Below are 24,797 nucleotides of genomic sequence, written 5' to 3' on the forward strand. Positions count from 1 at the left end.
GTGAAACCTCTCCAGGTTCTACTAACATCCAATTTAGCAGTTTTGTAATGAATGAATAGTCCTGTGAAACCTCTCCAGGCTCTACTAACATCCAATTTAGCAGTTTTGTAATGAATGAATAGTCCTGTGAAACCTCTCCAGGCTCTACTAACATCCAATTTAGCAGTTTTGTAATGAATGAATAGTCCTGTGAAACCTCTCCAGGTTCTACTAACATCCAATTTAGCAGTTTTGTAATGAATGAATAGTCTTGTGAAACCTCTCCAGGTTCTACTAACATCCAATTTAGCAGTTTTGTAATGAATGAATAGTCTTGTGAAACCTCTCCAGGTTCTACTAACATCCAATTTAGCAGTTTTGTAATGAATGAATAGTCCTGTGAAACCTCTCCAGGCTCTACTAACATCCAATTTAGCAGTTTTGTAATGAATGAATAGTCCTGTGAAACCTCTCCAGGTTCTACTAACATCCAATTTAGCAGTTTTGTAATGAATGAATAGTCCTGTGAAACCTCTCCAGGCTCTACTAACATCCAATTTAGCAGTTTTGTAATGAATGAATAGTCCTGTGAAACCTCTCCAGGCTCTACTAACATCCAATTTAGCAGTTTTGTAATGAATGAATAGTCCTGTGAAACCTCTCCAGGTTCTACTAACATCCAATTTAGCAGTTTTGTAATGAATGAATAGTCTTGTGAAACCTCTCCAGGTTCTACTAACATCCAATTTAGCAGTTTTGTAATGAATGAATAGTCTTGTGAAACCTCTCCAGGTTCTACTAACATCCAATTTAGCAGTTTTGTAATGAATGAATAGTCTTGTGAAACCTCTCCAGGTTCTACTAACATCCAATTTAGCAGTTTTGTAATGAATGAATAGTCTTGTGAAACCTCTCCAGGTTCTACTAACATCCAATTTAGCAGTTTTGTAATGAATGAATAGTCCTGTGAAACCTCTCCAGGTTCTACTAACATCCATTTAGCAGTTTTGTAATGAATGAATAGTCCTGTGAAACCTCTCCAGGTTCTACTAACATCCATTTGGCAGTTTTGTAATGAATGAATAGTCCTGTGAAACCTCTCCAGGTTCTACTAACATCCATTTGGCAGTTTTGTAATGAATTACTAGTCTTGTTAAACTTCTCCAAGCTGTACTAACATCCATTTGGCTGTTTTGTAATGAATGACTTGTGCTGTGAAATGTCTCTAGAATAATGTTCTGTAACTCCATCATTATATCTGTTTCTAGTTGTAACATAAGGCTTCTTGATTCTTCAGTGCACTTGTGGCTTTTCAGACTCATGATTTGTAATGGAAGTATTAATAAATCTCCCAAATAGCAGTGTCATTAGAAATAGTATTACATTTTCTTCTCAATCAGACAACACTCTTACAAGAAGAATATTTTATTACCAAGTACCTGTTTTATGAAAAGTATTTCCTAAAAGGAACTGATTAATATTATAAAATTATAGTTAGTTTTGTTACGTTTCTTTTTGCCAACTAGTAACTTCATGAAGATAATCTTATATACAATTGTAAAAAAGAATAACATACAAATGAATATATTAATCTATATATATGCGAGCAAACATCAAACAAATAAATTTGTTTATTTATCATGCAACCTACCAACAGTGTACATAATGACCACTCCTGGGAAGATGTGGCCAATGAAGGCTAAGCCAGTCAATACACTGCAGGTCAGGATACAGAACTATTATAAAAGAAATAAACATGGCAAAGTCAAAATTATAGAAATACGACATGTATTAGTTTTTACAAGATAACTGGAGGATCTCAACAATAAGAGAGAGATAAATTACAAGACACTTCTGATACTCTCCAATATTTTAGAACATCTTGTTATAGAGCAGTCAGTCAGTATTGACAACATTACAAATGTTACTTCAAAAATTTGACTTAAAAAAGAAACTTGTACTAGAAGTTGAAAATTACTCAAACTCTAAACAAAAGTAATGTGAGCATAATTAATCTATTAAAGCTTACCACACCAGGACAGTCTTGTCTTAACTGCCAGTACCACTGTCGCCATGCTTCGCATGCTGACCAGCAGTCATTAACAAGCTGACTCAGTTCAGGAACACTGTAAACCTGTGGATGAATAGGCGTCCATCTAGAAATTAAAAAAAAAAATCCATTCATTCATAGATACTGACAAAACCTGAAACTGAATTTCACTTCTGTTTGAAGAAAAACTAACTATGTTTAAAAATGTAGAGTAGTATTTTTCATACAATTTCTTACCATAAATTGTTTGTTTGAAGTTAAACACAAAGTTGCTATGTGTGCCTTGTCAATCGAAACTCAGTTTTAAGTGTTGCATGTCTGTCGACTTTTTGCTGTATCACTAGATGACTCTACTATAAAACTTGCCAGAAAGATTTACTTTACTCACATAAATGTCTTGCATTTCAGCTTATTAATTTATTCTTTTTAAAAGATTCCATGAAACAGGCATATTCACCTTAACAAACTAATGAATTCTGTTAACATAAAATCTTTATGGAACAGAAACAGGAACAATCAACAAAATTACTGTGTTTTTGTTGCATTAGTGAACAAGTTTAGGAATGAACAAAGACAATTTTATATTTCTAATTATCAGATCCAAGTATTCATATTTGTTATTTTAGCTTTTACAACAAATGCTACTTTTAGGCTTGCTTTTCAAAATTTGTTTGACAAATAATTATAAACTGTTTGTTTTTATTTCTAACACAACAACTTCAAGATAGCACATTCTAGTGTTGAACACAACAATGACTTTTAAGATACATTCTTTTACTAGTTTTCTTCCACTACAGCTCCACTAATTACAGTCTTTCCTTCCTCTTTAAGTGTCTACCACAACCTTCCTTTTACTACAGTTTCACTACCTATTTGTTCTTTGTAAACTTTCAATTTCTCATTGTCTTCCTTTTCTAGCAATGCCTAATTTGACCAAACTTGTGTTTACCAACTTTGATTTCTTCTACAAACTTCCCTTTATTATGATTTTAATTTTCTCATCTACTAATATTTTACTTTTTCTTCTTTCAATCACTCCTTATTTTCTTTTAGTGGTTTCGTCTTCCTCCTAATAATACTTGACTTACTAATTTAACTTCTTTCTTAGTTTTATTTCTTCTCTAGTCATTCTTCTAAACCAATCTATCACTGTGGCATCCTCCTCAGAAGTAACTACATTGTTCTCTACTCCTCACTGCCTAAACCAACTTTAATACCTTCATACCTCTAATCCATTTAATAATGTTATAAAACCAGTCTTGCTGCCATTAATTTAAACCTCACAATACTCTGCCTTCCTTTAATGTAATCTGAGATCTAATTATGTGCTCCAAATAGGGAATTTTTCCTTTCTAACTTGCATGTATCAATTGACTTGTTGACTCTGTACAATCCTATACTTCCATATCTTTCTTCTCCTAGCATTCAACTCTTTTTTTTTTATCCATGCTTTTATTATTTGTTTTTCAATTACTGACTTCATCCTAATATTATTATACATTTAATTTTTCTTCATACTGTCTAGTTTTGAAACATTTCTTTTATTAAACTTTTGCCCAATTTATTTTTTATCTCATTTTACTAACTGTTTTCTTTCCATACAGTTTGTAAAAATAATAATTAATATATATATATATATATAATTACATTTAAGTGAAGTTAAATAAGTAAATAAACTCATGAGGAAGGACTGCATTAAAAACAGCAAATCCCAACCTCTGATTAATTATATTATAACCATAATTTTTTAAGCCATAAACAAAACACATTAAAATTAAACAAAATACACTGCATATTTTTAAAAAGATCCTGGGGTACAAGCTACAACATGGGATTATAAAATGTATCCTAGGTTTTGGAGGTGACTGAAGAAGTGGGACTCACATTGCGGTGGGGATGCACCATCTGTCTGTCTTAACCTCCAATAATAGTGATTTCATATGAGACAAGCATCAGTTTAAAAACAACTTTTAGAAAGTGTTCTAACCACATCATACACTTTAGGAGAATAGAGAATTATATATAAAAAATTACAGTTCATCATTGCCCTTCTAGATTTGAGGCCACCTAGTTCTTAACTTGTTACTGTTCAATAAATGTTTGCAAGATAGAATTAAAAATGAAAAGAACAAATGAGTGGAGTCATAATTTTGACACTAGAACCAAGTGCTGCACCATAAATATATTATCACATTTTTAAAAATAATAATTACAATAAACCTGGTCACAAGAATATCACATTGTATTTAACACTATTTTCTATCTCTAACAAAATTCAGTCATAAAAATGTACACAAGAAAATCAATTATTCAAACTACTGAAACATCACACATAGTAGCTTAAGCTACATAACTACAGGTAATGCTACTACTTTTACTGCAAGATCACATTATTCTCTAGCCATATCCTTCTTACTGACAGTCAAGACTGTTTGGTTTAACTGACACTTACTCTTCCATATCTTCGTTTTCTGGAGGAGCAACTAAAAGAGAAGAAAATTTATACCTAAACAACATTGTTGTTTAATAATATGATAAATAAAACAATGTCCATTTAACAATGATTCACAGAAAACTGTTTCATTCTGTAAGATTTGAAAGCGGCAAGCATATTTGTTTTCAAAATGAAAAGAAACATTACAGGTAACATCTGTTGAAACCTACATCAACTATAATATTATGTATAATTAAGCCAAGTAAAGAGTAACAGAGTTTGCCAAGGTTTAAATATTCAATAAACTCCAAGTTATATGGGAATGCTTCACATGTTCAAATAACTTTAGTGAGACAAGACTACAATGTGTTATTTTAGTGAGATTTCTTACAGAAAGATCACGGTGATTGGATGTTGAACCTTGATATGCTTCATAGTTTTGTATGTTCACTCAAGCATAATTGTTAATTAGCTAGGTTCTTTTTATTTCTAGGTACTAATTACTAACTAGTTTCTATTTTACGTTTTTGCTACTGCCATCTTCAGAAAAGTCTTATGAAGGACTCTATTATGTGGTGGTAGTTACCAAGTTTCAGTCCTGGTTTTTTTTTGTTCGGAAGGCTGATGTATTGTCCACTGTAAGTTTCCTAAAGATGGCAGCAGATTAGCAGCTGTAACACTTATCAACCAGTAACCACTAATTAAAAAACAACTAATTAAGAATTGGACTTGAGTGATCATTTAAACTGCTAAGCATTACAACACACATTTTATCTTGTCATAAAACCCAAACATTCAAAGGAGTACATATATTTGTAATGAAGAAACCTATGTAAGCTTTATAATTCCAAGTGTTTTGCTGAAAAGCTGAATGGCTCCATTTGTGTAGGGACAAATAAAATATTATCAACTCAATCCCATAAAAAAAAAAGTGCAAGTTAACAAAATATACATCAATCAGTGAATAACCCAAATGACAAGTGATTAAATACAAAAACTCTCAAGCAACACTTAGTTTCACTTTACACACAGCTGATAGTTCTAACTTAAGTGCAAGTTGTCTTGGATCAAACAAGGTTTGTTTCTAATTGTACTCGCTATCCAAGTGACTTTTAAACAAAACTATATTTTCAAAACAAGATGAAAACAAACATCTCATACTGGACCCAATTCTTTCAGTCTTTAACAGAGCTACAATTCTTAAAACTAGGTAGAAACAATTATGAAACAGTTCATTTTCACCCCCACACAAGATCAACATTCACCTAGTTTTTAAACAGAGATGGTTCTAAAGCAAGATGGAAATAAAAACAACATTAATGTTCAAAGCAGTCTCATATCATTATCAATCCACTCAGTTTCACACCAGAGAGAAAACAAATTATCAATTGCTTACTTCATATCTGAGGCCAGATCCAATTCACAAAGTTAGTTTCATACCAGATAGAAAACAAATTACCAATTGCTTACCTCAAATCTCAAGTCAGTTCAAATCCATCCAGTTAGTTACATATTAGACAGAAAACAACTAGTCAATACTCACCCCTTATCTCAGGCCAGATCCAATCCACCCAAGATTTATAGAGAAATACTATCAAAGTACTGAGAACTATCAGGAAGTAGAAGTCTGCACAATGAAAATATACAAACCTGTGAAAAGAAAAGTTATACAAATGTATCTGAAGGTTATTTTCAGGAAAACTGTTTACATTTACTTCAGTCTTTCATATAAACAGTTTCTGATTTCACACTTAATTTCATCTCTTTATTAGAATAAAAAAACTCAAACATGAGATAACCAATACATATTGTCCTTAGTAGAGGATTAACAATGACTTATTTGTAAAGTATATTTGTATGAAAACACTTTATATTATTATAGTATTCCACCAAAATTTATAGCTAACTCCTAGATACAATTTTAATCTTGAATGGTGCATTAACATTTCTTTAATATTTCTTCAATTACTAATTGCTGAATATTTTTTTATTTTTAAATACTTTTCTCTCAACTGAAGAGGACACATGCATGTGTTAAAACCAGTTTCTTTAATTGGTTGTTTCTTCTCTTGGTTGTAGATTTTTCATTCAATAGATTCTTTAATTTAAGGTCTATGGTTTGATTTATGTTAATCACAAAGCTACACATTGGGTTGCTTATCTGAAATCTGCTCACCATGGATATGTAAACCTAATTTTTAGCATTATAAGTTCTAATCTAGTCAATTATTAATACATGCCTGACTAACTTACTGATCAACTATATTCTACCTTTCATACACACTGAATTCTCAGTAACTTTTCCATAGATAATTTACAATCTTCTTTCTTCACTGATAACTTGTATTTATACATTGTACCCTTATTTAGGTACTTGATAAGTTGCTAGATTCTTGGTGTTATGTGCTCCCTAGCTACAATGTAGCTTACAACAATAAGCTATTCCACAAATCTCACAGAAAACTTGTAATCATACATAAAGACATTTCAGTAAGATATCTGTAATATTGTTTTGTCATAAGAAAAAAATAAAATATTAGCCCCATGGCTGTAGCTAGAGTGGGCAGCATCCTGGAGTCCAAAACATCAACAAGCACATATATATTGTGTACCTTTTCCATCGGGGTGGAAAATGATATTGTGCATTAACCCTTCATTTCCAATTTTAACAAAGAATGAGAGTTTGCTGATTTCAGTGCTAACTATAGCCATGACTGGTTCCTACTGAAATATACAAAAACAAAATGTGCCTGAAATGGTACAGTAACCATAGATGATTTACTAAAATGACAAATATAAAAGAATAATTAAACAAAATAAAAAATCTGTTTGTTTGTTCTAAAGCAAAAACTACACAGTATCTATCTGTGATGTGCTCACAACCAGCACTGACACACAATTTTTAACATTTAAAGCTGAAACCACTATGTCACTGGGGTGCACAAAACTAATTAATACTCTCAGATGATTAATGTTAAGCATAAGATGTCATCAAACTATGTGATAATTAATGTTAGGCATCAGATGTTGTCAAACTGTGTGAGAATTAATAATGATTATTAATCAATGTTAGGTACCACATGTTGTCAAACTGTCTGACAATTAATAATGATTATTAATCAATGTTAGGTACCATATGTTGTCAAACTGTCTGACAATTAATAATGATTGATGAATAATGTTAGGTATCAGTTGTTGTCAAACTGTCTGACAATTAATAATGATTGATGAATAATGTTAGGTATCAGTTGTTGTCAAACTGTGTGAGAACTTAAAATTATTCTATAGTTTCTTCTGTATTTATAAATGTTTAATATCAACTAATGGATTAGTTGATTTCATGACTACGAAATTCTGTATCACAAATACACTCCAAAATTTAAGCTTCTGATTTTTGCATCATAAATTCCATAAGTTTTAAAACCATAATGTTTTCCTTGTGTGGCACAAATAAACTTCATAAGCTTGTAGTTATTTAACAGAAAAATAAATTGTATTATTTGCATATTCAACTCAAAATGCAATTATTCTGTGTTCTCTGACTGAATGGTTAATAGTTAAAGTTCAAGGTTGAGTTATTCAAGATCTCTCAAAGAAATGAAACGTATCAAAAATTGGCAAACTTTAAACATCAATATGAAACAAATATTTAAGTTGCCATTATAAAACAATCACTGTTTTCTAGTCATGGTAGCAGAATACAAGATTGAGAACATCAGTGTCATATCACACGCAAAACGAGCAGGGAAGCCATAATATTAACCATTATTCAGCAGTCTAACACCTTTTCTCAATATACTGTCCAAGTGAAACCTTTCAACAAAATTGTTAACCATAATTGATTGATTGATTGATTTCATGTTTTATGGCACAAAGCTGCTAGGCTATCTCTGCCAAACGTCCAGTAAAAAGGTAAAAGTAAATTAAATGCAGTAAAATACATAAAAGGAAATAAAGGTAAAACAAAGCAGCATTGAAAAACAGAAAATGCATAAAACCAATGTTGACACCTAGTTTACAATGTTAAGAGAGAAAGCAGAATAAAAGAAGTTGTAAAGTACTTACTCTAGCAAAATGGTAATGACCATAACCCACCAGGAAGACTAACAGGTAAGTTCAAGAACCACCGTCAGTCACCTGAAGTTGGCCTTTTCAGTCCTGGTTCCGGGTTATGTGTCATAGCAGCTATTATCAAAATATAAAAGAATAGAAGTTTTAAAAGACATATAGCAAAATCATAATAATAATTTGCCAAATGTCCGGTTAAAAGGTAAAAGTAAAGTAAATGTAGTAAAATTTGTAAAAGGAAACAAAGGCAAAAACAAAACAGCAATTAAAAACATAAAATGGCATTAAACCAATTTTGACATCCAACCTACAAAGTTGTAAAGGACTTCCTATAGCAGAATGGTAATGATCATAACCTGCCAGGAAGACTAACAGGTAAGTACAAGAACCACCATCAGTAACCTGAAGTTGGTCTTTCCAGTCCTGGTTCTGGGTTATGTGTCATTATGGCCAGCACCAAAAGGTAAAGTAATAAAAGTGTTAAAAGACATGCAGCAAAATTGTAATAACAACTCGCCAGGACGACTAACGGATAGTTCAAAAAGCAGAGTTAGTCACCTGAAGTTGGCCTTTCCAGTCCTGGTGTCGAGTTATTTAAAGTTCTGGCCAATTTTCAATTTCAAATTAAACTAGAGAGATTGAGACTCTTAAAAGGGAACCACAATTACAAAGATGTAATGAATAAATATCAAACACTTATATGAGATTAAAAAGATTAATGGCCATTAAAAAACTAAAAACTTTATCAAGGTGGACAGTGTCACCATCACCAATAACACTGTCAAATGTTATGGACAAACCCTGGGACAAAACATGTTTAAAATAGTGCCATCGTTGAGAGTCATAATGATGGCAAGAAAGTAAAACGTGGCTTACAGTGACTTGAGTGTTACACAAACTACACATTGGTGCAACAGTTCCAGATAAAAGAAAACGATGAGTTAAAAAACTGTGACCAATGCATAGCCTAGTTGGAACAACTTCCGAACCTTACGGAAGCGAGATGGCCAAAGCCCAATATAGGGTTTTATTTGAAAAAGCTTGTTGTCACATTGCTCACTCCAAGTTGACTGCCAGCTGGCATGGAGCTGAACATGAATACAGGACCATAGTCTATGTATGGAACAGGCACAGCTGTGATAGTGCCAGTGTAGAAAGATTTAGCTGTGGTTTTGGCAAGTTCATTCCCATGAATACCAATGTGGCCCAGTATCAAGAAAAACAGAATAGAAGTAGATGTTAATGAGAAATGGGCCAGTCGGTTTTGAATATCAGAAAGAACAGGGTGTGAGCCAACATGAAGCGATTCCAAAGCCAGTAGAGAACTAAGCGAGTCAGTATAAATAGTGCAGTTGAAGTATTGCTTAGCTTTAATATGATCCAGAGCAAGAGATATGGCGTACAATTCAGCAGTGAACACAGAAGCTGTAGAGGGGATTCTGTGCGCAACCACCGAACAGCAACAAACAATGGCAGAGCCCACAGAGTTACCAGATTTGGAACAATCTGTATAAATTGGAATGGAAAGATTGTTTGAAAGATGTTCAGTAAATAAAAGACTATACTTCCAATCGGGAGTATCTGCCTTTCTCAAATGACTTAAAGAAAGGTCACATTTGGGGACTGTAATAAGCCCTGGTGGGATGGGCTGACCAGTGGATTCTGCAATGTTATCCAAGGACAGACCCAATTCATCCAATTGCGCCTGAATGTGAAGGCCAAAAGAAGCAATGGCAGATCGTCTGTTCTGAAAAAGTATGGCCCACTGAGGAAGGAAAACACATCCCCAGGTGGGATGCTTTGGTAAGGAATGAAGTTTTGAAAAAATATAGTAAAGACAATTGCAAACGGAGAAGGTGCAGAGAAGGTTCATGAGATTCAACGTGTAAGCTTTGAACTGGGGAGGTGTGGAAAGCCCCAGTGCAGAGTCGAAGTCCTTGATGATGAATGGGGTCCAGCATCTTTAAGGCCGAGGGTCTGGCAGAGCCATAGACCATTGATCTATAGTCGAGTTTTGATCGAATAAGAGCACATTATTTCTTTAACATAGAACATCGATCTGCTCCCCAACTGGCAGTAGAGAGGACACGGAGGATGTTCAGTGCTCTTGTGCATTTGACCCATAGCTGCTTTAAGTGTGGTATAAAGGTTAGCTTACGGTCAAAGATAAGCCCCAAGAACATGGTCTCAGGGACCACTGGCAGCAAAACTTCACCAATACGGAGTTCAGGATCAGGGTGAATACCCCGTTAGCGGAAAAAGTGCATGCAAACGGGTTCAGAGAGAGAAAAATTAAAGCCGTTTGCCGTAGTCCACTTCAGTACACGATTGAGGGCAGTTTGTAATTGCCACTCAATATATCTTATGTTCGACAACTGAAACAAGATGTAAAAGTCATCGACATAGAGCCAGTTCACAACAGTGAGAGGGAGTTGTTCTGTGATGGCACTTTATATTAAAAAGTGTAACACAGCCCTGAGGGACCCCAAGTTCCTGTACAAAAGAACGGCAAAGTGTTGAACCCACACAAACTTGGAAACTCCTGTCCATTAAAAATTTTTAATAAACATGGGTAAATGGCCATGTAACCAATATACATGGAGGTCTTGCAAAACACCATACCTCCATGTTATTGATATTGATGTTGGCATTTGAGAAAGGCTTCTCTGATTGATGTTTCAAGATGAATTAGGTGGTCTGTGGTGGAGTGCTGTAGTCGGAACCCACACTGGGTGGGCGAGAGGAGGTTGCTTGATTCGAAGAACCAAATAAGACGAGCGTTAACCATCATCTCTAAGGTCTTACAGAGACAGCTCGTCAAAGCAATTGGATGGTAGTTTGAAGGAATCTTGGAATCTTTCTCAGGCTTAGAGAAAGGTAAGATAATAGCCTGGTTCCAGACATCAGGAAAAACATTCTCCTGCCAGATTCAGTTAAAAACAATTAGAAGAATATCAAGAGAAGCAGGAGAGAGATAGCGCAGCATGTCATAGTGTACATCATCAGGTCCAACAGATGTACTGCTAGACCGATGAAGGGCCATTTTCAGTTCCACCAGTGTAAAGGGACAATTATAATCAAAGAGACAGTCAGTTCGAAAGGAAAGAGGTGAACGCTCTGCCCGAGTATTGATGGCCAAGAAGGTGGAGGAACAAGCAGAAGTGCTATATACCTGGCAAAAGCTTTCACCTAGAGTATCGGCAATGCTCCAGACATCAGCTACCTCTTGGCCATCAGAGAGTAAGATTAAGTGGGGGACAGAATTGTATTGCCCACTGACCATTCGAATCCTGTTCCATATGACCTTGGAACTGGTGGTAGAAGATATGCTAGTTGTTAACTAAATCCAAGATTCCTTCTGGCTTTGATTTCTTACCCACCTAGCACAACACAGGTGCGTTGAAAAGCGACGAGGTTTGAAAGTGTGGGATATCTACGAAAAGTATCCCAGGCCCGTTTTTGAGCCTTCCGTGCTAAGTGGCAAGCAGGATTACACCACGGACGAGGATATCGTGGAAAACGTGTCGAAGTTTAAGGAATACACTGAGCAGCTGCTTGTAGAATACAGCCAGTTACCGCTGCCACACAGGCGTCTATTGATGGCTGATTCACGATGGCAGGATCAAGTTCTGCGAGAGCAGTGAAAGTGGACCAGTCTGACTGATCCAGCTTCCACCAGTGCACACAGGTAGGGTGGCATCAACCATGGCCAGTCTCTCTCAAAAGTATAGGAGAGTGATCACTGCCTAGTGGATTATTGTGAACCCTCCATGAAAAATAGGAGAATAATGAAGGGGAGCAAACCAAGAGATCAATAGCAGTAAAGGACAAACTAGGTGCATGAAAATAAGTGGGAGAACCAGTATTGAAAAGAGAAAAATTGTGATCAGAGAGCATACGCTCTACAAAGGGACCCCTCCTATGAATAACAGCACTTCCCCAGAGGGGATGATGTCTATTAAAGTCCCCCAGGATTAGAAATGGAGACGACAACTCTTCAACGAGAGCATCAAGGTGTGATTGATCATATGTCTCTTCAGAGGTCAGGTAGAGAGAACAAACAGTGATGGTATGACCCAAGGAAACACGGATGGCTATGGCCTCCAAGGATATGGTGAGTGACAAAGACAGGATGAGCACATACTGATCAACCAATAGTGCCACCCCTCCATGTACTCATCCATCACACATGTCATTTCTGTACAGAGAAAACTGCCAAATGGTGACTGTATCAGCAGGTTTTAGAAACGTTTCTTGTAAAAAAAGACATACAGGATGGTAGGAAGCAATCAGTGTTTTGATATCATCCAGATTAGAACATAAACCTCGACAGTTCCATTGTATCAAGGTGGCCATTTTTAATGAAGGGTAGGCGAACTGGCTAGACAACCATTCTGTTTATGATCATGTCTTTTTCCTTACTTGGAGGAGGTCTCTCGACCTCCATGGATCCTGCCCTGGGTTGATTGGGCAGGTCTTTTTTGTTGGACGGGGATTCCAGTGACTGAGGACACAAACGAACGATTGTTTTACATCTTGGGGTGGGAGAAAAAGATGTATCAGAAGAAATGCCTGTATTTGAAACCAAAGGATGTGGATCTTGAGGTTTGTTGGAATGTATGGGAGGAACAGAGATGGGTGTAGAAGTCGATTCATCAACCTTTTTAACCATGGAGGTCAAAAGGCTTTTCATTTGTTTTGAAAACGATTCTCTTGGAGGCACAGAGAGATCTGTCTACACTCCAACTGCAGTTGTGGAACAAAGTGCAGCAGCACATGTTCGAGATGAAGTGGCAGACAGCAATTTCCAAGCCTCAGGATAACTAACGTTATGAGTCGTTTTCAAACGCTGCACCTCTTTTTCCTCCGACCATTTTGGGCAAGAATGAAAGTAGGAAAGGTGAGAACCATTGCAGTTGACACAATGTGGGTCCTTGTCACACTCATAGGCATCATGGTCCTTGCCACCACAACGAGCACGTCTGGAAACCACGACATGACATCTTTGAGTGGTCAAACCTCTGACATTGGAAACATCGAAGAGGGTTTGGAATGTATGGCCGTACCCTGCAAATTAGATAACCTGCCTTCATGGTGGGTGGCAGGTGCACGTGGTGATGTAAATATCAAAACGAGGATATCTGTCAGCATTTTAACTCCATCTTTGCGAGTAGAGATGAGCCTCACTGCAGAAACTCCTTGAGTGGAGAGACCAGTGAGAATCTCTGACTCGAGGACGTTCTTCAAATCCCTCTCAACAATAACGCCTTGTGATTATTCAAGGTAGCATGAGAGGTAACCTCAATAGGTATATCCCCAATTGCTTTTAAATTTAAAAGGGGTTCACTGTGTTGGGATGTTGATGTTTCAACCAATATGTCTCCAGATCAAAGCTTCTTTACTGACTTTGGAGAGCCAGCAAGACCCTCTAGTCCCTTCTGAGGAAAAAAGGGGACATTTGACCTAAAGGTTTTTCTGAAAGAGAATGTAATATAAGAAAATGAGGTACGTGTGTTACAGATGTTGAAGATTGCTGCTCAAAGTCTTCAAGATGTGGTCGTTTACCTATTGACTATTTTTCACTATTTTATTTAATTTCTTTGTAGGAGGATCCATAGGATCAAAAGGAAAATTTCGGTACCCACTGACCCCACCCATCATGGAGCCCTACGAGGTTATGCACTACAATATCATGCAAGGACATTGCAGCAATGCCAGGGTTTCGTGAGCGCTGTACCCAAACACCAGCATCAGACACAATGTCCACAGCACCCATTGAGAACTTCCAACATTGGTACTTGGTTGGCTCTAGCCCAAGTGGACCAGCTGATTGACCCAAGGGGGGCCACCCAAAGACCGCCCGTCTACAGGAATTCAAGGCCAAAGTGGTGTGTTAGGGTTGGACCCCTCAACCAACAGGATCCTCTCCTCCCCTTCACGGGTTGCCACGCACGGCAAACACGTGGGTGGATGTTTAGATCCCAGAGGATGTAAACTGAAAGAACAGAACCTTCCCTGGGAGGTCCCCTCACCATGTACAGGAATCCACACCGAGGGGAATTGTTAACCAACTTCACAAGAACAAGTCTATAAACTACGATAATCTAGGACACCATTTTTACATGAAAAATAATATTTTTAATAATTCATTATTTTGAAAACGTCGTTTCTGCTTACTGAATTGAAAAAAAATGTTTACAGTCAACGGACCTGATTAATTATCAGAGGAACGTATCTTGGCACTAAGTCAATGTTATCTTAGATATTCAAAAATTGGCATTGTGCCAACTTCGTATTACGTACCTTGATCACGAGAGACCTTCTTAAAATAAAAATGTCCCAGCTGGTATAGGTAATAACACTTTTATTAATAAGAGAACAACGTTTACCGATTCATTACATAAAATACCACGTAACATTTTAACGTATGTTTCTTCGTTTTTCAGAATTTCGCGCACAGCTATTGTGGTGATATCTAGCTAACCACTCCATATGTAGACATTATAAACTGGTGGGAAGGCAGAAAGCTTGTCACCTCCAAGAACTCGTTCGTTACGCTTTTATCAACGAAAATTAGAACTGACCGTTGGTTATAACGTCCTCACAGCTGAAAGGACGAGCATATTCGTCGCAGGTTGTATGTAGTCTTGTGTCGTTATCACCAGGCCTTTAAAATATATAATGTCACTTTGTGTAACAGGTGTTTTTTTGTTGTTTTTTTAAATGTTATCTCCGACATGATGCCCAGCATGGCCAGGTGTTTAAAGTACTCGACTTGTGATCTGAGAGTCGCGGGTTCGAATCCCAGTCACACGAAACACTGTCGTCCATTAAGCCGTGTGGGCATTATAATGTTACAGTCAATCCCACTATTCGTTAGTAAAAGAGTAGTCCAAGAGTTGGTGGTGGGTGGTCTTACACTCCTAAATTAGGGACGGCTAGAGCAGATAGCCTTAATGTAGCTTTGCGCGAAATTCAAACCAAACTAAATCTCTGATATGTATAGATAATTAGGCAATAATAAAAATAAGTACAGGGTAGATTAGATTAACAGTTAAGTTTTAAAGTCTGCGAAATCTTAAAAAAAGGCTTAAAACATCAATTATTTTATAACAATTTGGTGTAGAAGAAAGAATAAATTAAACATAGGACTAGGAGTCAGGGCTGTATACAGGCCGATGTTACGCGTTGGTTATCCCATGGGTTCGGGTAAGAAGCACATTTTTATTGCACGCTTCAACCTTTCACATTTGACGTGATATTACCACAGATCAAATGTTCTATTTACCTTACATTTACCTTCATTTAGTAATAGCTCGTGACTGATGAGAGTAAATACCAGACACAGTATATAGAGCCACTTGAAAGAAGAAAAAGAATGTTACTTGCATTTGTCAGATTGACGACATTAATTCAGACATATCTTAAGTACAAACACTTTTATAATACTTTCATTGATAAATATACTGTTAAAGGAAAAACCAAACCCTAAAGTAAAGATTATTGCCTTCTGTAAACTTTCACAGTTGAGACCTATGTCCCATGGAAACTATCTGGTAACAATTACCATGGATGTGTCGAGTGTTTTCTTTTTTTTTTAGCAAGTCCACATCGAGCTATCTGCTGAGTCCACCGAAGGGAAACGAATTGGATGTATCGAATAGATAAAATTAACAGTACAGTGCAATGAACGGAACAGCTTGAAGTTGTAACAATCAGAAAAATTCCATACCCCTCACACCAGTGCACCTTTTGGCGATAACACGAGTTTATACTAGATAATGTCGAATTTCACCCTCGAAAACAAAGAAAAATCCTTCTCAGATCCGGAATAATAAATGGTCCTGATAATTTCTGTACTTTGGTGAGGAGATTCAACCCTAATGCGTTCATGAAATTTGGTGCGACTGCAAATCACACTTCACAGACTATTAACTCAAGACAGCGAACACGTCCAATTATAAATATGTATATATAAAAACGCTTCAAGGTTTTTTATGATAAAACAAAGAAGACAATTAAGAAGACTATTTATAACAAGAGAACAAGAAATAAAATCACAAATTAACAACACTAGAAATAAAATTAGAGCAAAAATTAAACAACTAAAACAAGAAAAATGGGACAACTTCTGCTCTCAACTAAATAAACAAACTGACCCTAGAAAGTTCTGGCAACATTTGAAAAGATTCACAAATGAACCCGCCACAAGAAAATACCCAACACTGGAATATAACAACACCTTAGCACAAATCAACAAAGAAAAAGCAGAAACCTTCAAACATCATCTACAAAACACATTTAAAACACACAATGATACCGACATGAACAACTACTACTACAATAAAATAAACAACCACGTACCAAATAACATAGAATTATATAAACCACGCTTTCCAGTCAACATCAAAAACAGCAACACAAACAAAACATATGACTACAATACCCAACTACTCACCAAAACAATCAAACTAAATGAACTTGAACAAGCAATCAAAAATACAAAAAACAAAGCACTAGGAAATGATGGAATACAAGCAATACTTCTCAAAAAAAGGCACTCCAAAATTATTTGACCACCTATTAGCAATATTTAATTTATTTCTACAATCTGGATACATCCCAGTTTCTTGGAAGCAAGCAAATATTTTAATGTTCCACAAAGAAGGAAAACCAGCCAATAAACCAAACAATTATCGACCGATCAGCCTGACCAGCTGTGTAGGCAAAATTCTCGAAAGAATAATAAGCAATAGACTCTCCACATTTTTGGAGAATAATGCAAAATTACCAGAAGAACAAAACGGATTTAGGAAATTTTAGGCAAACAACAGATCACTTAATTAGGCTAACTGAAACAATAATAAACAGCTTTAATAGAAAAGAATGCACTGTCGCCTGCTTCCTCGATATCGAAAAAGCATTCGACACTGTATGGCACAATGGTCTTCGGTTCCGTATGTATGAAATGGGACAACCGCGAGGAATTATTCGCTTGTTATCAAACTTTTTGGAAAATAGAAAATGTAGAGTAAACGTAGAGGGAACTTTCTCGGAGTTCATCACTCCAGAAGCTGAAGTCCATCAAGAAGAGGTGGTTAGCCCTGTTCTCTTCATCATGTATGTAAGTAATATGCCACTAAAAGATCCAAACCATGGATACGCATCTCAGTTCGCTGATGATGTAGCAATTTGAAAAAGTGCCCCTACACCAGAAATAGTAGCCGCCAGCTTACAACCACAACTAAATAAATTATGTGAATATTGTAAAAAACACAGAATCAAAATAAATACAGCGCAGACGCAACTAGTGATATTTTCAAAATCTACGAAATATCAAAAAGTTCAACCCCAAATCTATATGAATGGAGAGCTCCTCCAGACTGCTACATCTGCAAAATTTTTAGGATTAACATATGATTCGAAACTTACATGGATAAAACATGTAAGTAACATAAAAAGTAATATTTGGCGAAGAATAAACTATGCTAGGAGTCTAAGTGGTAAAAACTACAGAACAACACCAGAAAACATCATTAAAATATACAAGTCATACATTAGACCTGTGATAAACTATGCAGCTCCTGCATGGATCAATGTAAGTGTAAATCAAATTCAAACCAAACTCCAAACATTACAGAATACACTAATTACATCACCATACAGAGTACCTAAAACCACTTCATCAAAGTTCATGCATAATTACTCAAACACACAAACAGTACCATATAGACTTCTGCATCGTACAATAAAATATTTTGATAAAAATTGGTGAAAAAATGAGTTGTTATGCGAACTAGACAGGTATTACATATATGATGAAGAGAGACCTAAACACCTTTCCCCGTTAAATCTATAATTAGATCTTTAAGACAAAATCATTTAAAATAATAATAGTAATATTAGAATATAGATAAAATAAAACAGGCCACCTACGTTCTAGACTTATTAAATAATAATAATAGTAATAATAATAAAAAAATCAAGAAGAATATAAATGGACATTGCCCTGAAAAGGACCAGACTAAATTTATGATATCACTCCAGCCATTCTATATTTAAATCGAAATATATATTAACCTGGCCACTCCAACAAAGTTATGGAAGGAGGAAGAGGTCGAGTGTACCTGACCCTCCCGGGTATAAACATAAATATACCCAAACACCAGAGAGACTTCGAGACTTCAAGGTGATTGATCTAGATTCCTGATGTGGCCCATATTTGGGGAAAACTGTTCCGTACTGACATCCCATCATATGCAAAATTTTCGTGACCATCAGTTTTCGAGATATTAGAGCGAAAACAAAGACAAATACACGAAACTTCCACCCAATCCGGAGGCGAGGGTAATAATTATAATAATGACGTAATGACGGAATTAACGACATCACATTAAACGAAATTTCAGTGCGACGTTCTAAAAAAAGGAACACCAATATTCAACAGGTGTTTGTATATAGTTCTGGTTAAATAATCACTTACATATATATCTCTAAGCCTTGCTGTATATGTGTGCAAACAATGAAAAAAACAGAACTGTCGGCAGTTCTGAATAAACAATAACATCACTTACTTTGTTAATTAGAGTAACTACACGGTTTCGAGATCTATCGGTCCTTCGTCCTTGCTCTTTACGGCGTATTATTCTCTGATCACCAGATCTAGTCTATTTTATACCGTACGTTTTACCAAACAAACAGCTGTGAGTTTCGTAAGACAAATATCACGTGCCCTGTAGTGAACAAATGTTGAATTAAGCCACGCAACTCTGACGTCATGTGTACCGCGTTGAGACGAAGTTAATCAAGTCACGTGACACCGTCGTCGGAATTAGTTTCATATTTCTTCCTGCAATAATATTATTCAAATCGCACGTGACATGAAACCAATTCAGTTGAATTCCTAATGTGCATTTTTATGACCCAGAAATTTGCTTTTTTAAAATAGATGATGTCACGTTTAAATAGCCCAGGTACCAAATACAGGACCTACATTCCCATGTGCATCTAGACATTCATAGCTTTCTTAAGATTATAGTGGATTATTATGGCAAGCTTAGAACGTGACCTTTATATATTAAGATTAAAGTATATTATAAACTTCATAAAACATACTGATACAATGATATTAAACACTACTAACACGTTCTTATTTAAACAATCAGTAACTTAGTTTTTGGTGTTTTGATGAAATTAATTAATCGATTAATGAAAGTGATTAGTCCTAGTAGTTGATCACCTAATAAAACTAAATTAACCACCATTTTTAACAAAACTGTTTAAAGAAAATTAATTCCAATGACACCACTGACTTAAGAAGGCATGTAGTTCGTCTAGATACAAAACATATTTCAAACATTTTATTTAAAAACCAAGTAACACCCTAAACTGTTGTAATATATCTTAAACTTGTGTTTGTATAATCAATCAATGCTTTAAAGATGTATTTAACAGTAAAATAATCTGTCGTTTATAAACGTAAACACCTTTTCCAAGTTATCGAAGCACGATTATAATTAATTTCACTTATCATAGTGTTAGGTCTATTCAATTTTTAACCACTACATTTTTTATTTGGTACTTCAGAATTTGTTAAAAACTAACTGGCGACACCAGAAGTTATATAAATTCATGCTTTATGAAAGGTTACGTCAGGACATAAAAATCTACTTCCATCATAAGTAATTTCAAAATGCACAAAAATGCCCCATAAAAACCACGAAACACAAAATTCAAAACTGAAAATTTGTATGTATTTCCCCATGAACATTCAAATTCTGCAATGTAATTGCATGGACATACAACAGACAGTACTATTATATTTATATAGATAAGTAGTTACACGGACATATAACAGACAGTACTATTATATTTATATAGAGTAGTAGTTACATGGACATATAACAGACAGTACTATTATATTTATATAGATAAGTAGTTACACAGATATACAATAAACAGTATTATTATATTTATAAAGGTAAGTAGTTACATGGACATATAACAGACAGTACTATTATATTTATATAGATAAATAGTTACACGGACATACAACAGACAGTACTATTATATTTATATAGATAAGTAGTTACACGGACATACAATAAACAGTACTATTATATTTATATAGGTAAATAGTTACACGGACATACAATAAACAGTACTATTATATTTATATCGGTAAATAGTTACACAGACATATAGCAGACAGTACTACCGTTTTAACAATTAATGTTTTGACTACAACTGTTTAATATTTTTATGAAGTCAATAATTCATTCAAAAATATAATAAATCACTTTTTACAGTAGATAAATTTTGATTTTAAGATTTGACCCATAGTATCAAGTCATCACCAGGTTGAAAGTTGGTTTCTGAAGAGCATGACAGACACGTGGTGGTAAAGACCAATATGTAGATGGCGTTAAGTTTGGTTTTTAATTTGTTTGTTTTTAAATTTCGTGCAAAGTTACACGAGAGCTAGCTGTGATAACAGATATCTAATTTAGCAATGTAAGACTAGAGGGAAGGCAGTTAGTCACCACCACCCACTGCCAACTCTTGGGCTACTCTTTTACCAACAAATAGTGGGACTGACTGTCACATTATGTCGCCCCCATGGCTGAAAGGGCGAGCAAGTTTGGTGTGATGTGGATTCAAACCCGCAACCCTCAGATTACGAGTCAAGTGCCTTAATCACCTGGCTATGTCAAGGCTTTGTTTTTAGTAAAATGAGTTATATTAATATGGAAAAACTTTGTTCCTGGATATTTATTTTGCACTGGGTCCGATGGTTTTACCAATACTGCTTCAGCTATTTTTCTTCTATTAATGTCAGGTTCTCTTTGGATTGTTTTAACATTATTTTTAAACAATGTTCTTGTATGTGTGATGTTCCTTAATTGTGAGAATCATTTAAAAGATTCCTCAAGTCTGAGATTCATTTCTCTCTCGGTTTCTTCACTACTATAGTCTGTATTAATTATGTTTGAATGTATTGTGTTCCAACTGGATTGATGAACTCTGTATTCATTAAAATCTCATCAGCTATAAATATGAAGAATATAGTGTAGTTGAAATACTATGTTAATTTTTAAATAGATAAAGAATGTAGTGTTAAAAGAATGTAGAGAGAAAGACGTTCAAATCATTACGACTGTTGATGTAACAAATGGATTATATACTGCAGTTGCAACAACGGGACATGAACCAAGTAGCCTCATATTCTCAGCCAGGTATGCATATGCTAAATAACACAAGACCCCATTTTTGAAGTGCAAGCAAACTTTCCATCTGCAAATAATTATTCATTTAATGATCTCGAAATATACAAGTGGTACCTATATATATATATATATATATATAAACACTATGAAATATAGGGAATGTCCTAATGGTTTACAAATTGAACTTAACCCTATTTCTATTTTGTAAGGCCTGTTAGTCAATTATTCCCAGCTTATTGAGTCAATCTCAAACAATCTTGTCAGATTGATGCTTTAGACAATGTTAAACATTCTAAACGGATTCAAGGTCAAAGTATGAAAGTTTCTGGATTATTTCTCAAACAACCATGCTTTTCTCATGGTTAATGACATGTAGGGTATTCAAAGTGAGATCACCTCAAAATCTTTATCTGTTGGTAGATGGAAAACAAACTGTAAATGTTGTTTATAAAGCTTTTTTTTATAATTATAAAACTTTGATATACAGTTTATGTTACTTTGAAATACATGATTCCTGTTAAATGTACATTAAAGTTTAAGGATTCCCTATCAGATGATGGGCATTTCAGCTATAACCCAACAGCAACAAAACAGGCCTATCGTGTACTTTTTAATAATCGTATTTTTCAATGTATAGCAAAATATTGGGGTTACCTACGCCAATTTTGTACTATTCATCAGAGAAAAGGTAGCCAGTTAGCAGCATATTCTATCACCCTCTCTCATCCACGCTAAGTGATTGACTATCACTTTTATAATGCTTGAAGTGGAGAAATTCTTACACAATACCTTATGCTCATTTATTGCGTTATTAAATTCGTATTTAGTCACATATAAAGACGATGGAGTAGTTGTCCATCATGTTACAGCTTTAACTGTATAACGTAGCAACACACTGTAGTCCTCTCTCCTGAACAACACTTATTGCAATACACTAACCAACACTTTGTAACATCATTTACAAAATATATACAAAATGCTATTATTTTTTAATATTATATACTCTTTCAAAAGGTCATAAGGATAACATTGAACAAGTACTTGTAAGCTACCATATGACTACGTAATGAAGGACAAACAATAAATTTTCGACACCTAGATTCCTGGAGCAAAATTATTTTAATTTTGTGGGGGGGCATCATTGTTTGTTTGTTTGTTTTTTGAACTTCGTGCAAAGCTACACAATGGCTATCTGCGCTAGCCGTCCCTAATTTTAGCAGTGTAAGACTAAAGGGAGGGCAGCTTGTCATCACCACCAACTCTTGGGCTACTCTTTTACCAACGAATAGTGGGATTGACCGTCACATTATAACGCTCCCACGGCTGAAAGGGCGAGCATGTTTGGTGCGATGGGGATTCGAACCCATAACTCTCAGATTACGAGTCGAACGCCTTAACCCACCTGGCCATGCCGGGCCCCGGGAGGGGGAGGTCATTCTATGTAAGACTAGAACTAAACATGGCGTCACTGAAAATCTGCATGCCCCATGTAACGCGGTGAGCGGAGCTTCAATGCCCGGAGCCCTACCAACAACTTAGGTTACAATTAATTAGCGAACCTATTGCAGTAAGTGATCGAGTTTGTCACTCGATTTGTCAGTGATGCGAACAAAATTTATGTTTGTCACTACAATCCAGTTAAGTGACGTGAATGTTAAGTTCGTGTTTCGTTGAAGAAATTATCAAGTAAGTGGGATTTCTTTTCATACAAAGTGCATTTATGCCGAAGGTCAATCACCTAAAGTTGCTTATATTCATAAAATGAAACGTTTCTGTTATCGCTACATGAACCAAAAAACCCGGCCATCGGTAGAAATGATTATAACAACATTTACAGAAGAGACCCAAGTCTGATAATGGGTAAACTTGCATAACAAGTTATTTTGGGAGTGAACAACATACCCGCTTATCTCAATACCAACAAACGGTAACACGGATACACAACTGTTATTATGGTAAAAATTTAAAAATCAAACCTGGGATGTAATACTGAAATGCCTGACATTTGCTGCTCCTTGCACTTAATTTTACAACTTGAAATAAAATATGTTGTGGGAAATAACTGGATTCATCGTTTATTATTGTATTGTCTTTAAATTAAATTAAGCCTATAACAGAGTCTGTGGAAGGGGACCCTGTTTTAAAGTACTTGATAATTTAACAATTTTATTACCAACATCAAATACTGTTTCTTGCTCCAAACGTTTGGCCAATCAATAACTTTAAATTCAGAGCCAGCGATGCACGTAACAAATGGCGCTCTTGGTCTATTTTTTTCTTAGTAAGGCCAATAACGAAGATTTAAATACGGGAACTAAAATACCGAGTAACTGAACTGTTCTCCATCACGCCCTCTATACGTTTTGAATAAAACATCTTGTTTTTGTTTTTTTTCAATTTACAAAACATTACTGTGTTACGTAGTTACTTCTTACAAGATTTCATTCGACGAAAAACAATCAAATATACCCCAAACTCTAAGTAATGGTGAGTGTGATTACATCATCTCTATTATTTACTAACGTTTGATAAAATTTTGTTTGGTTGTTGTTTTTGTACAGAAAAGTACATATCTGTAATATACCCATAACAGGTATCGACACCAGATGTTTGACGTTATAAGCTCTCTACACACTACTGCTGAGCCATTGTTAAGAGCCATTTTACTAATCCTAATGTGTTTTAGCACAGAACTACACGATGGGTTATCTGCGCTTTGTTCACCGTAGGGAATCGAACTGCGGATTTTAGTAAAGACTTTTGGAATCTCATAGGCTTAAACCGCGATGTTAGATGTGCAAAATTGTTTTCGTCATGGGCATCCGCAAGGGGGGCCCATACCCACCCTGGAAAATTAGAAACATAGTTCATTCTATATTCATTTCATATATGTTTGTTTTTGTTTGTTTTTGAATTTCGCACAAAGCTACTCGAGGGCTATCTGTGCTAGCCGTCCCTAATTTAGCAGTGTACGACTAGAGGGAAGGCAGCTAGTCATCACCACCCACCGCCGACTCTTGGGCTACTCTTTTACCAACGA

The 24,797-nt window shown here is 35.4% G+C and overlaps 1 protein-coding gene across 9 annotated transcripts in view; it reads right to left on the reverse strand.

Moving 5' to 3' along the window:
• LOC143252468 (reticulophagy regulator 3-like) overlaps positions 1–24,797 on the reverse strand; it is a 55,417-nt gene that overhangs the window by 18,447 nt on the left and 12,173 nt on the right. For 3 of the 9 annotated variants that reach the window (XM_076504648.1, XM_076504639.1, XM_076504640.1), the window contains exons 2-5: positions 6,007–6,113; positions 4,482–4,512; positions 2,009–2,135; positions 1,631–1,715 (exon numbers count right to left, since the gene is read on the reverse strand). In XM_076504648.1, the coding sequence (XP_076360763.1) occupies positions 1,631–1,715; positions 2,009–2,135; positions 4,482–4,489 (220 nt within the window). In that variant the 5' untranslated portion in view covers positions 4,490–4,512; positions 6,007–6,113. Of the gene's footprint in view, positions 1–1,630; positions 1,716–2,008; positions 2,136–4,481; positions 4,513–6,006; positions 6,114–8,528; positions 8,649–19,105; positions 19,381–24,797 lie in introns of those variants that run through there. The other 6 variants (XM_076504647.1, XM_076504645.1, XM_076504642.1 and 3 more) reach the window with 5 other exon arrangements.

Source organism: Tachypleus tridentatus, chromosome 6, assembly GCF_004210375.1.
Source record: "Tachypleus tridentatus isolate NWPU-2018 chromosome 6, ASM421037v1, whole genome shotgun sequence".
Taxonomy (NCBI): Eukaryota; Metazoa; Arthropoda; class Merostomata; order Xiphosura; family Limulidae; genus Tachypleus; species Tachypleus tridentatus.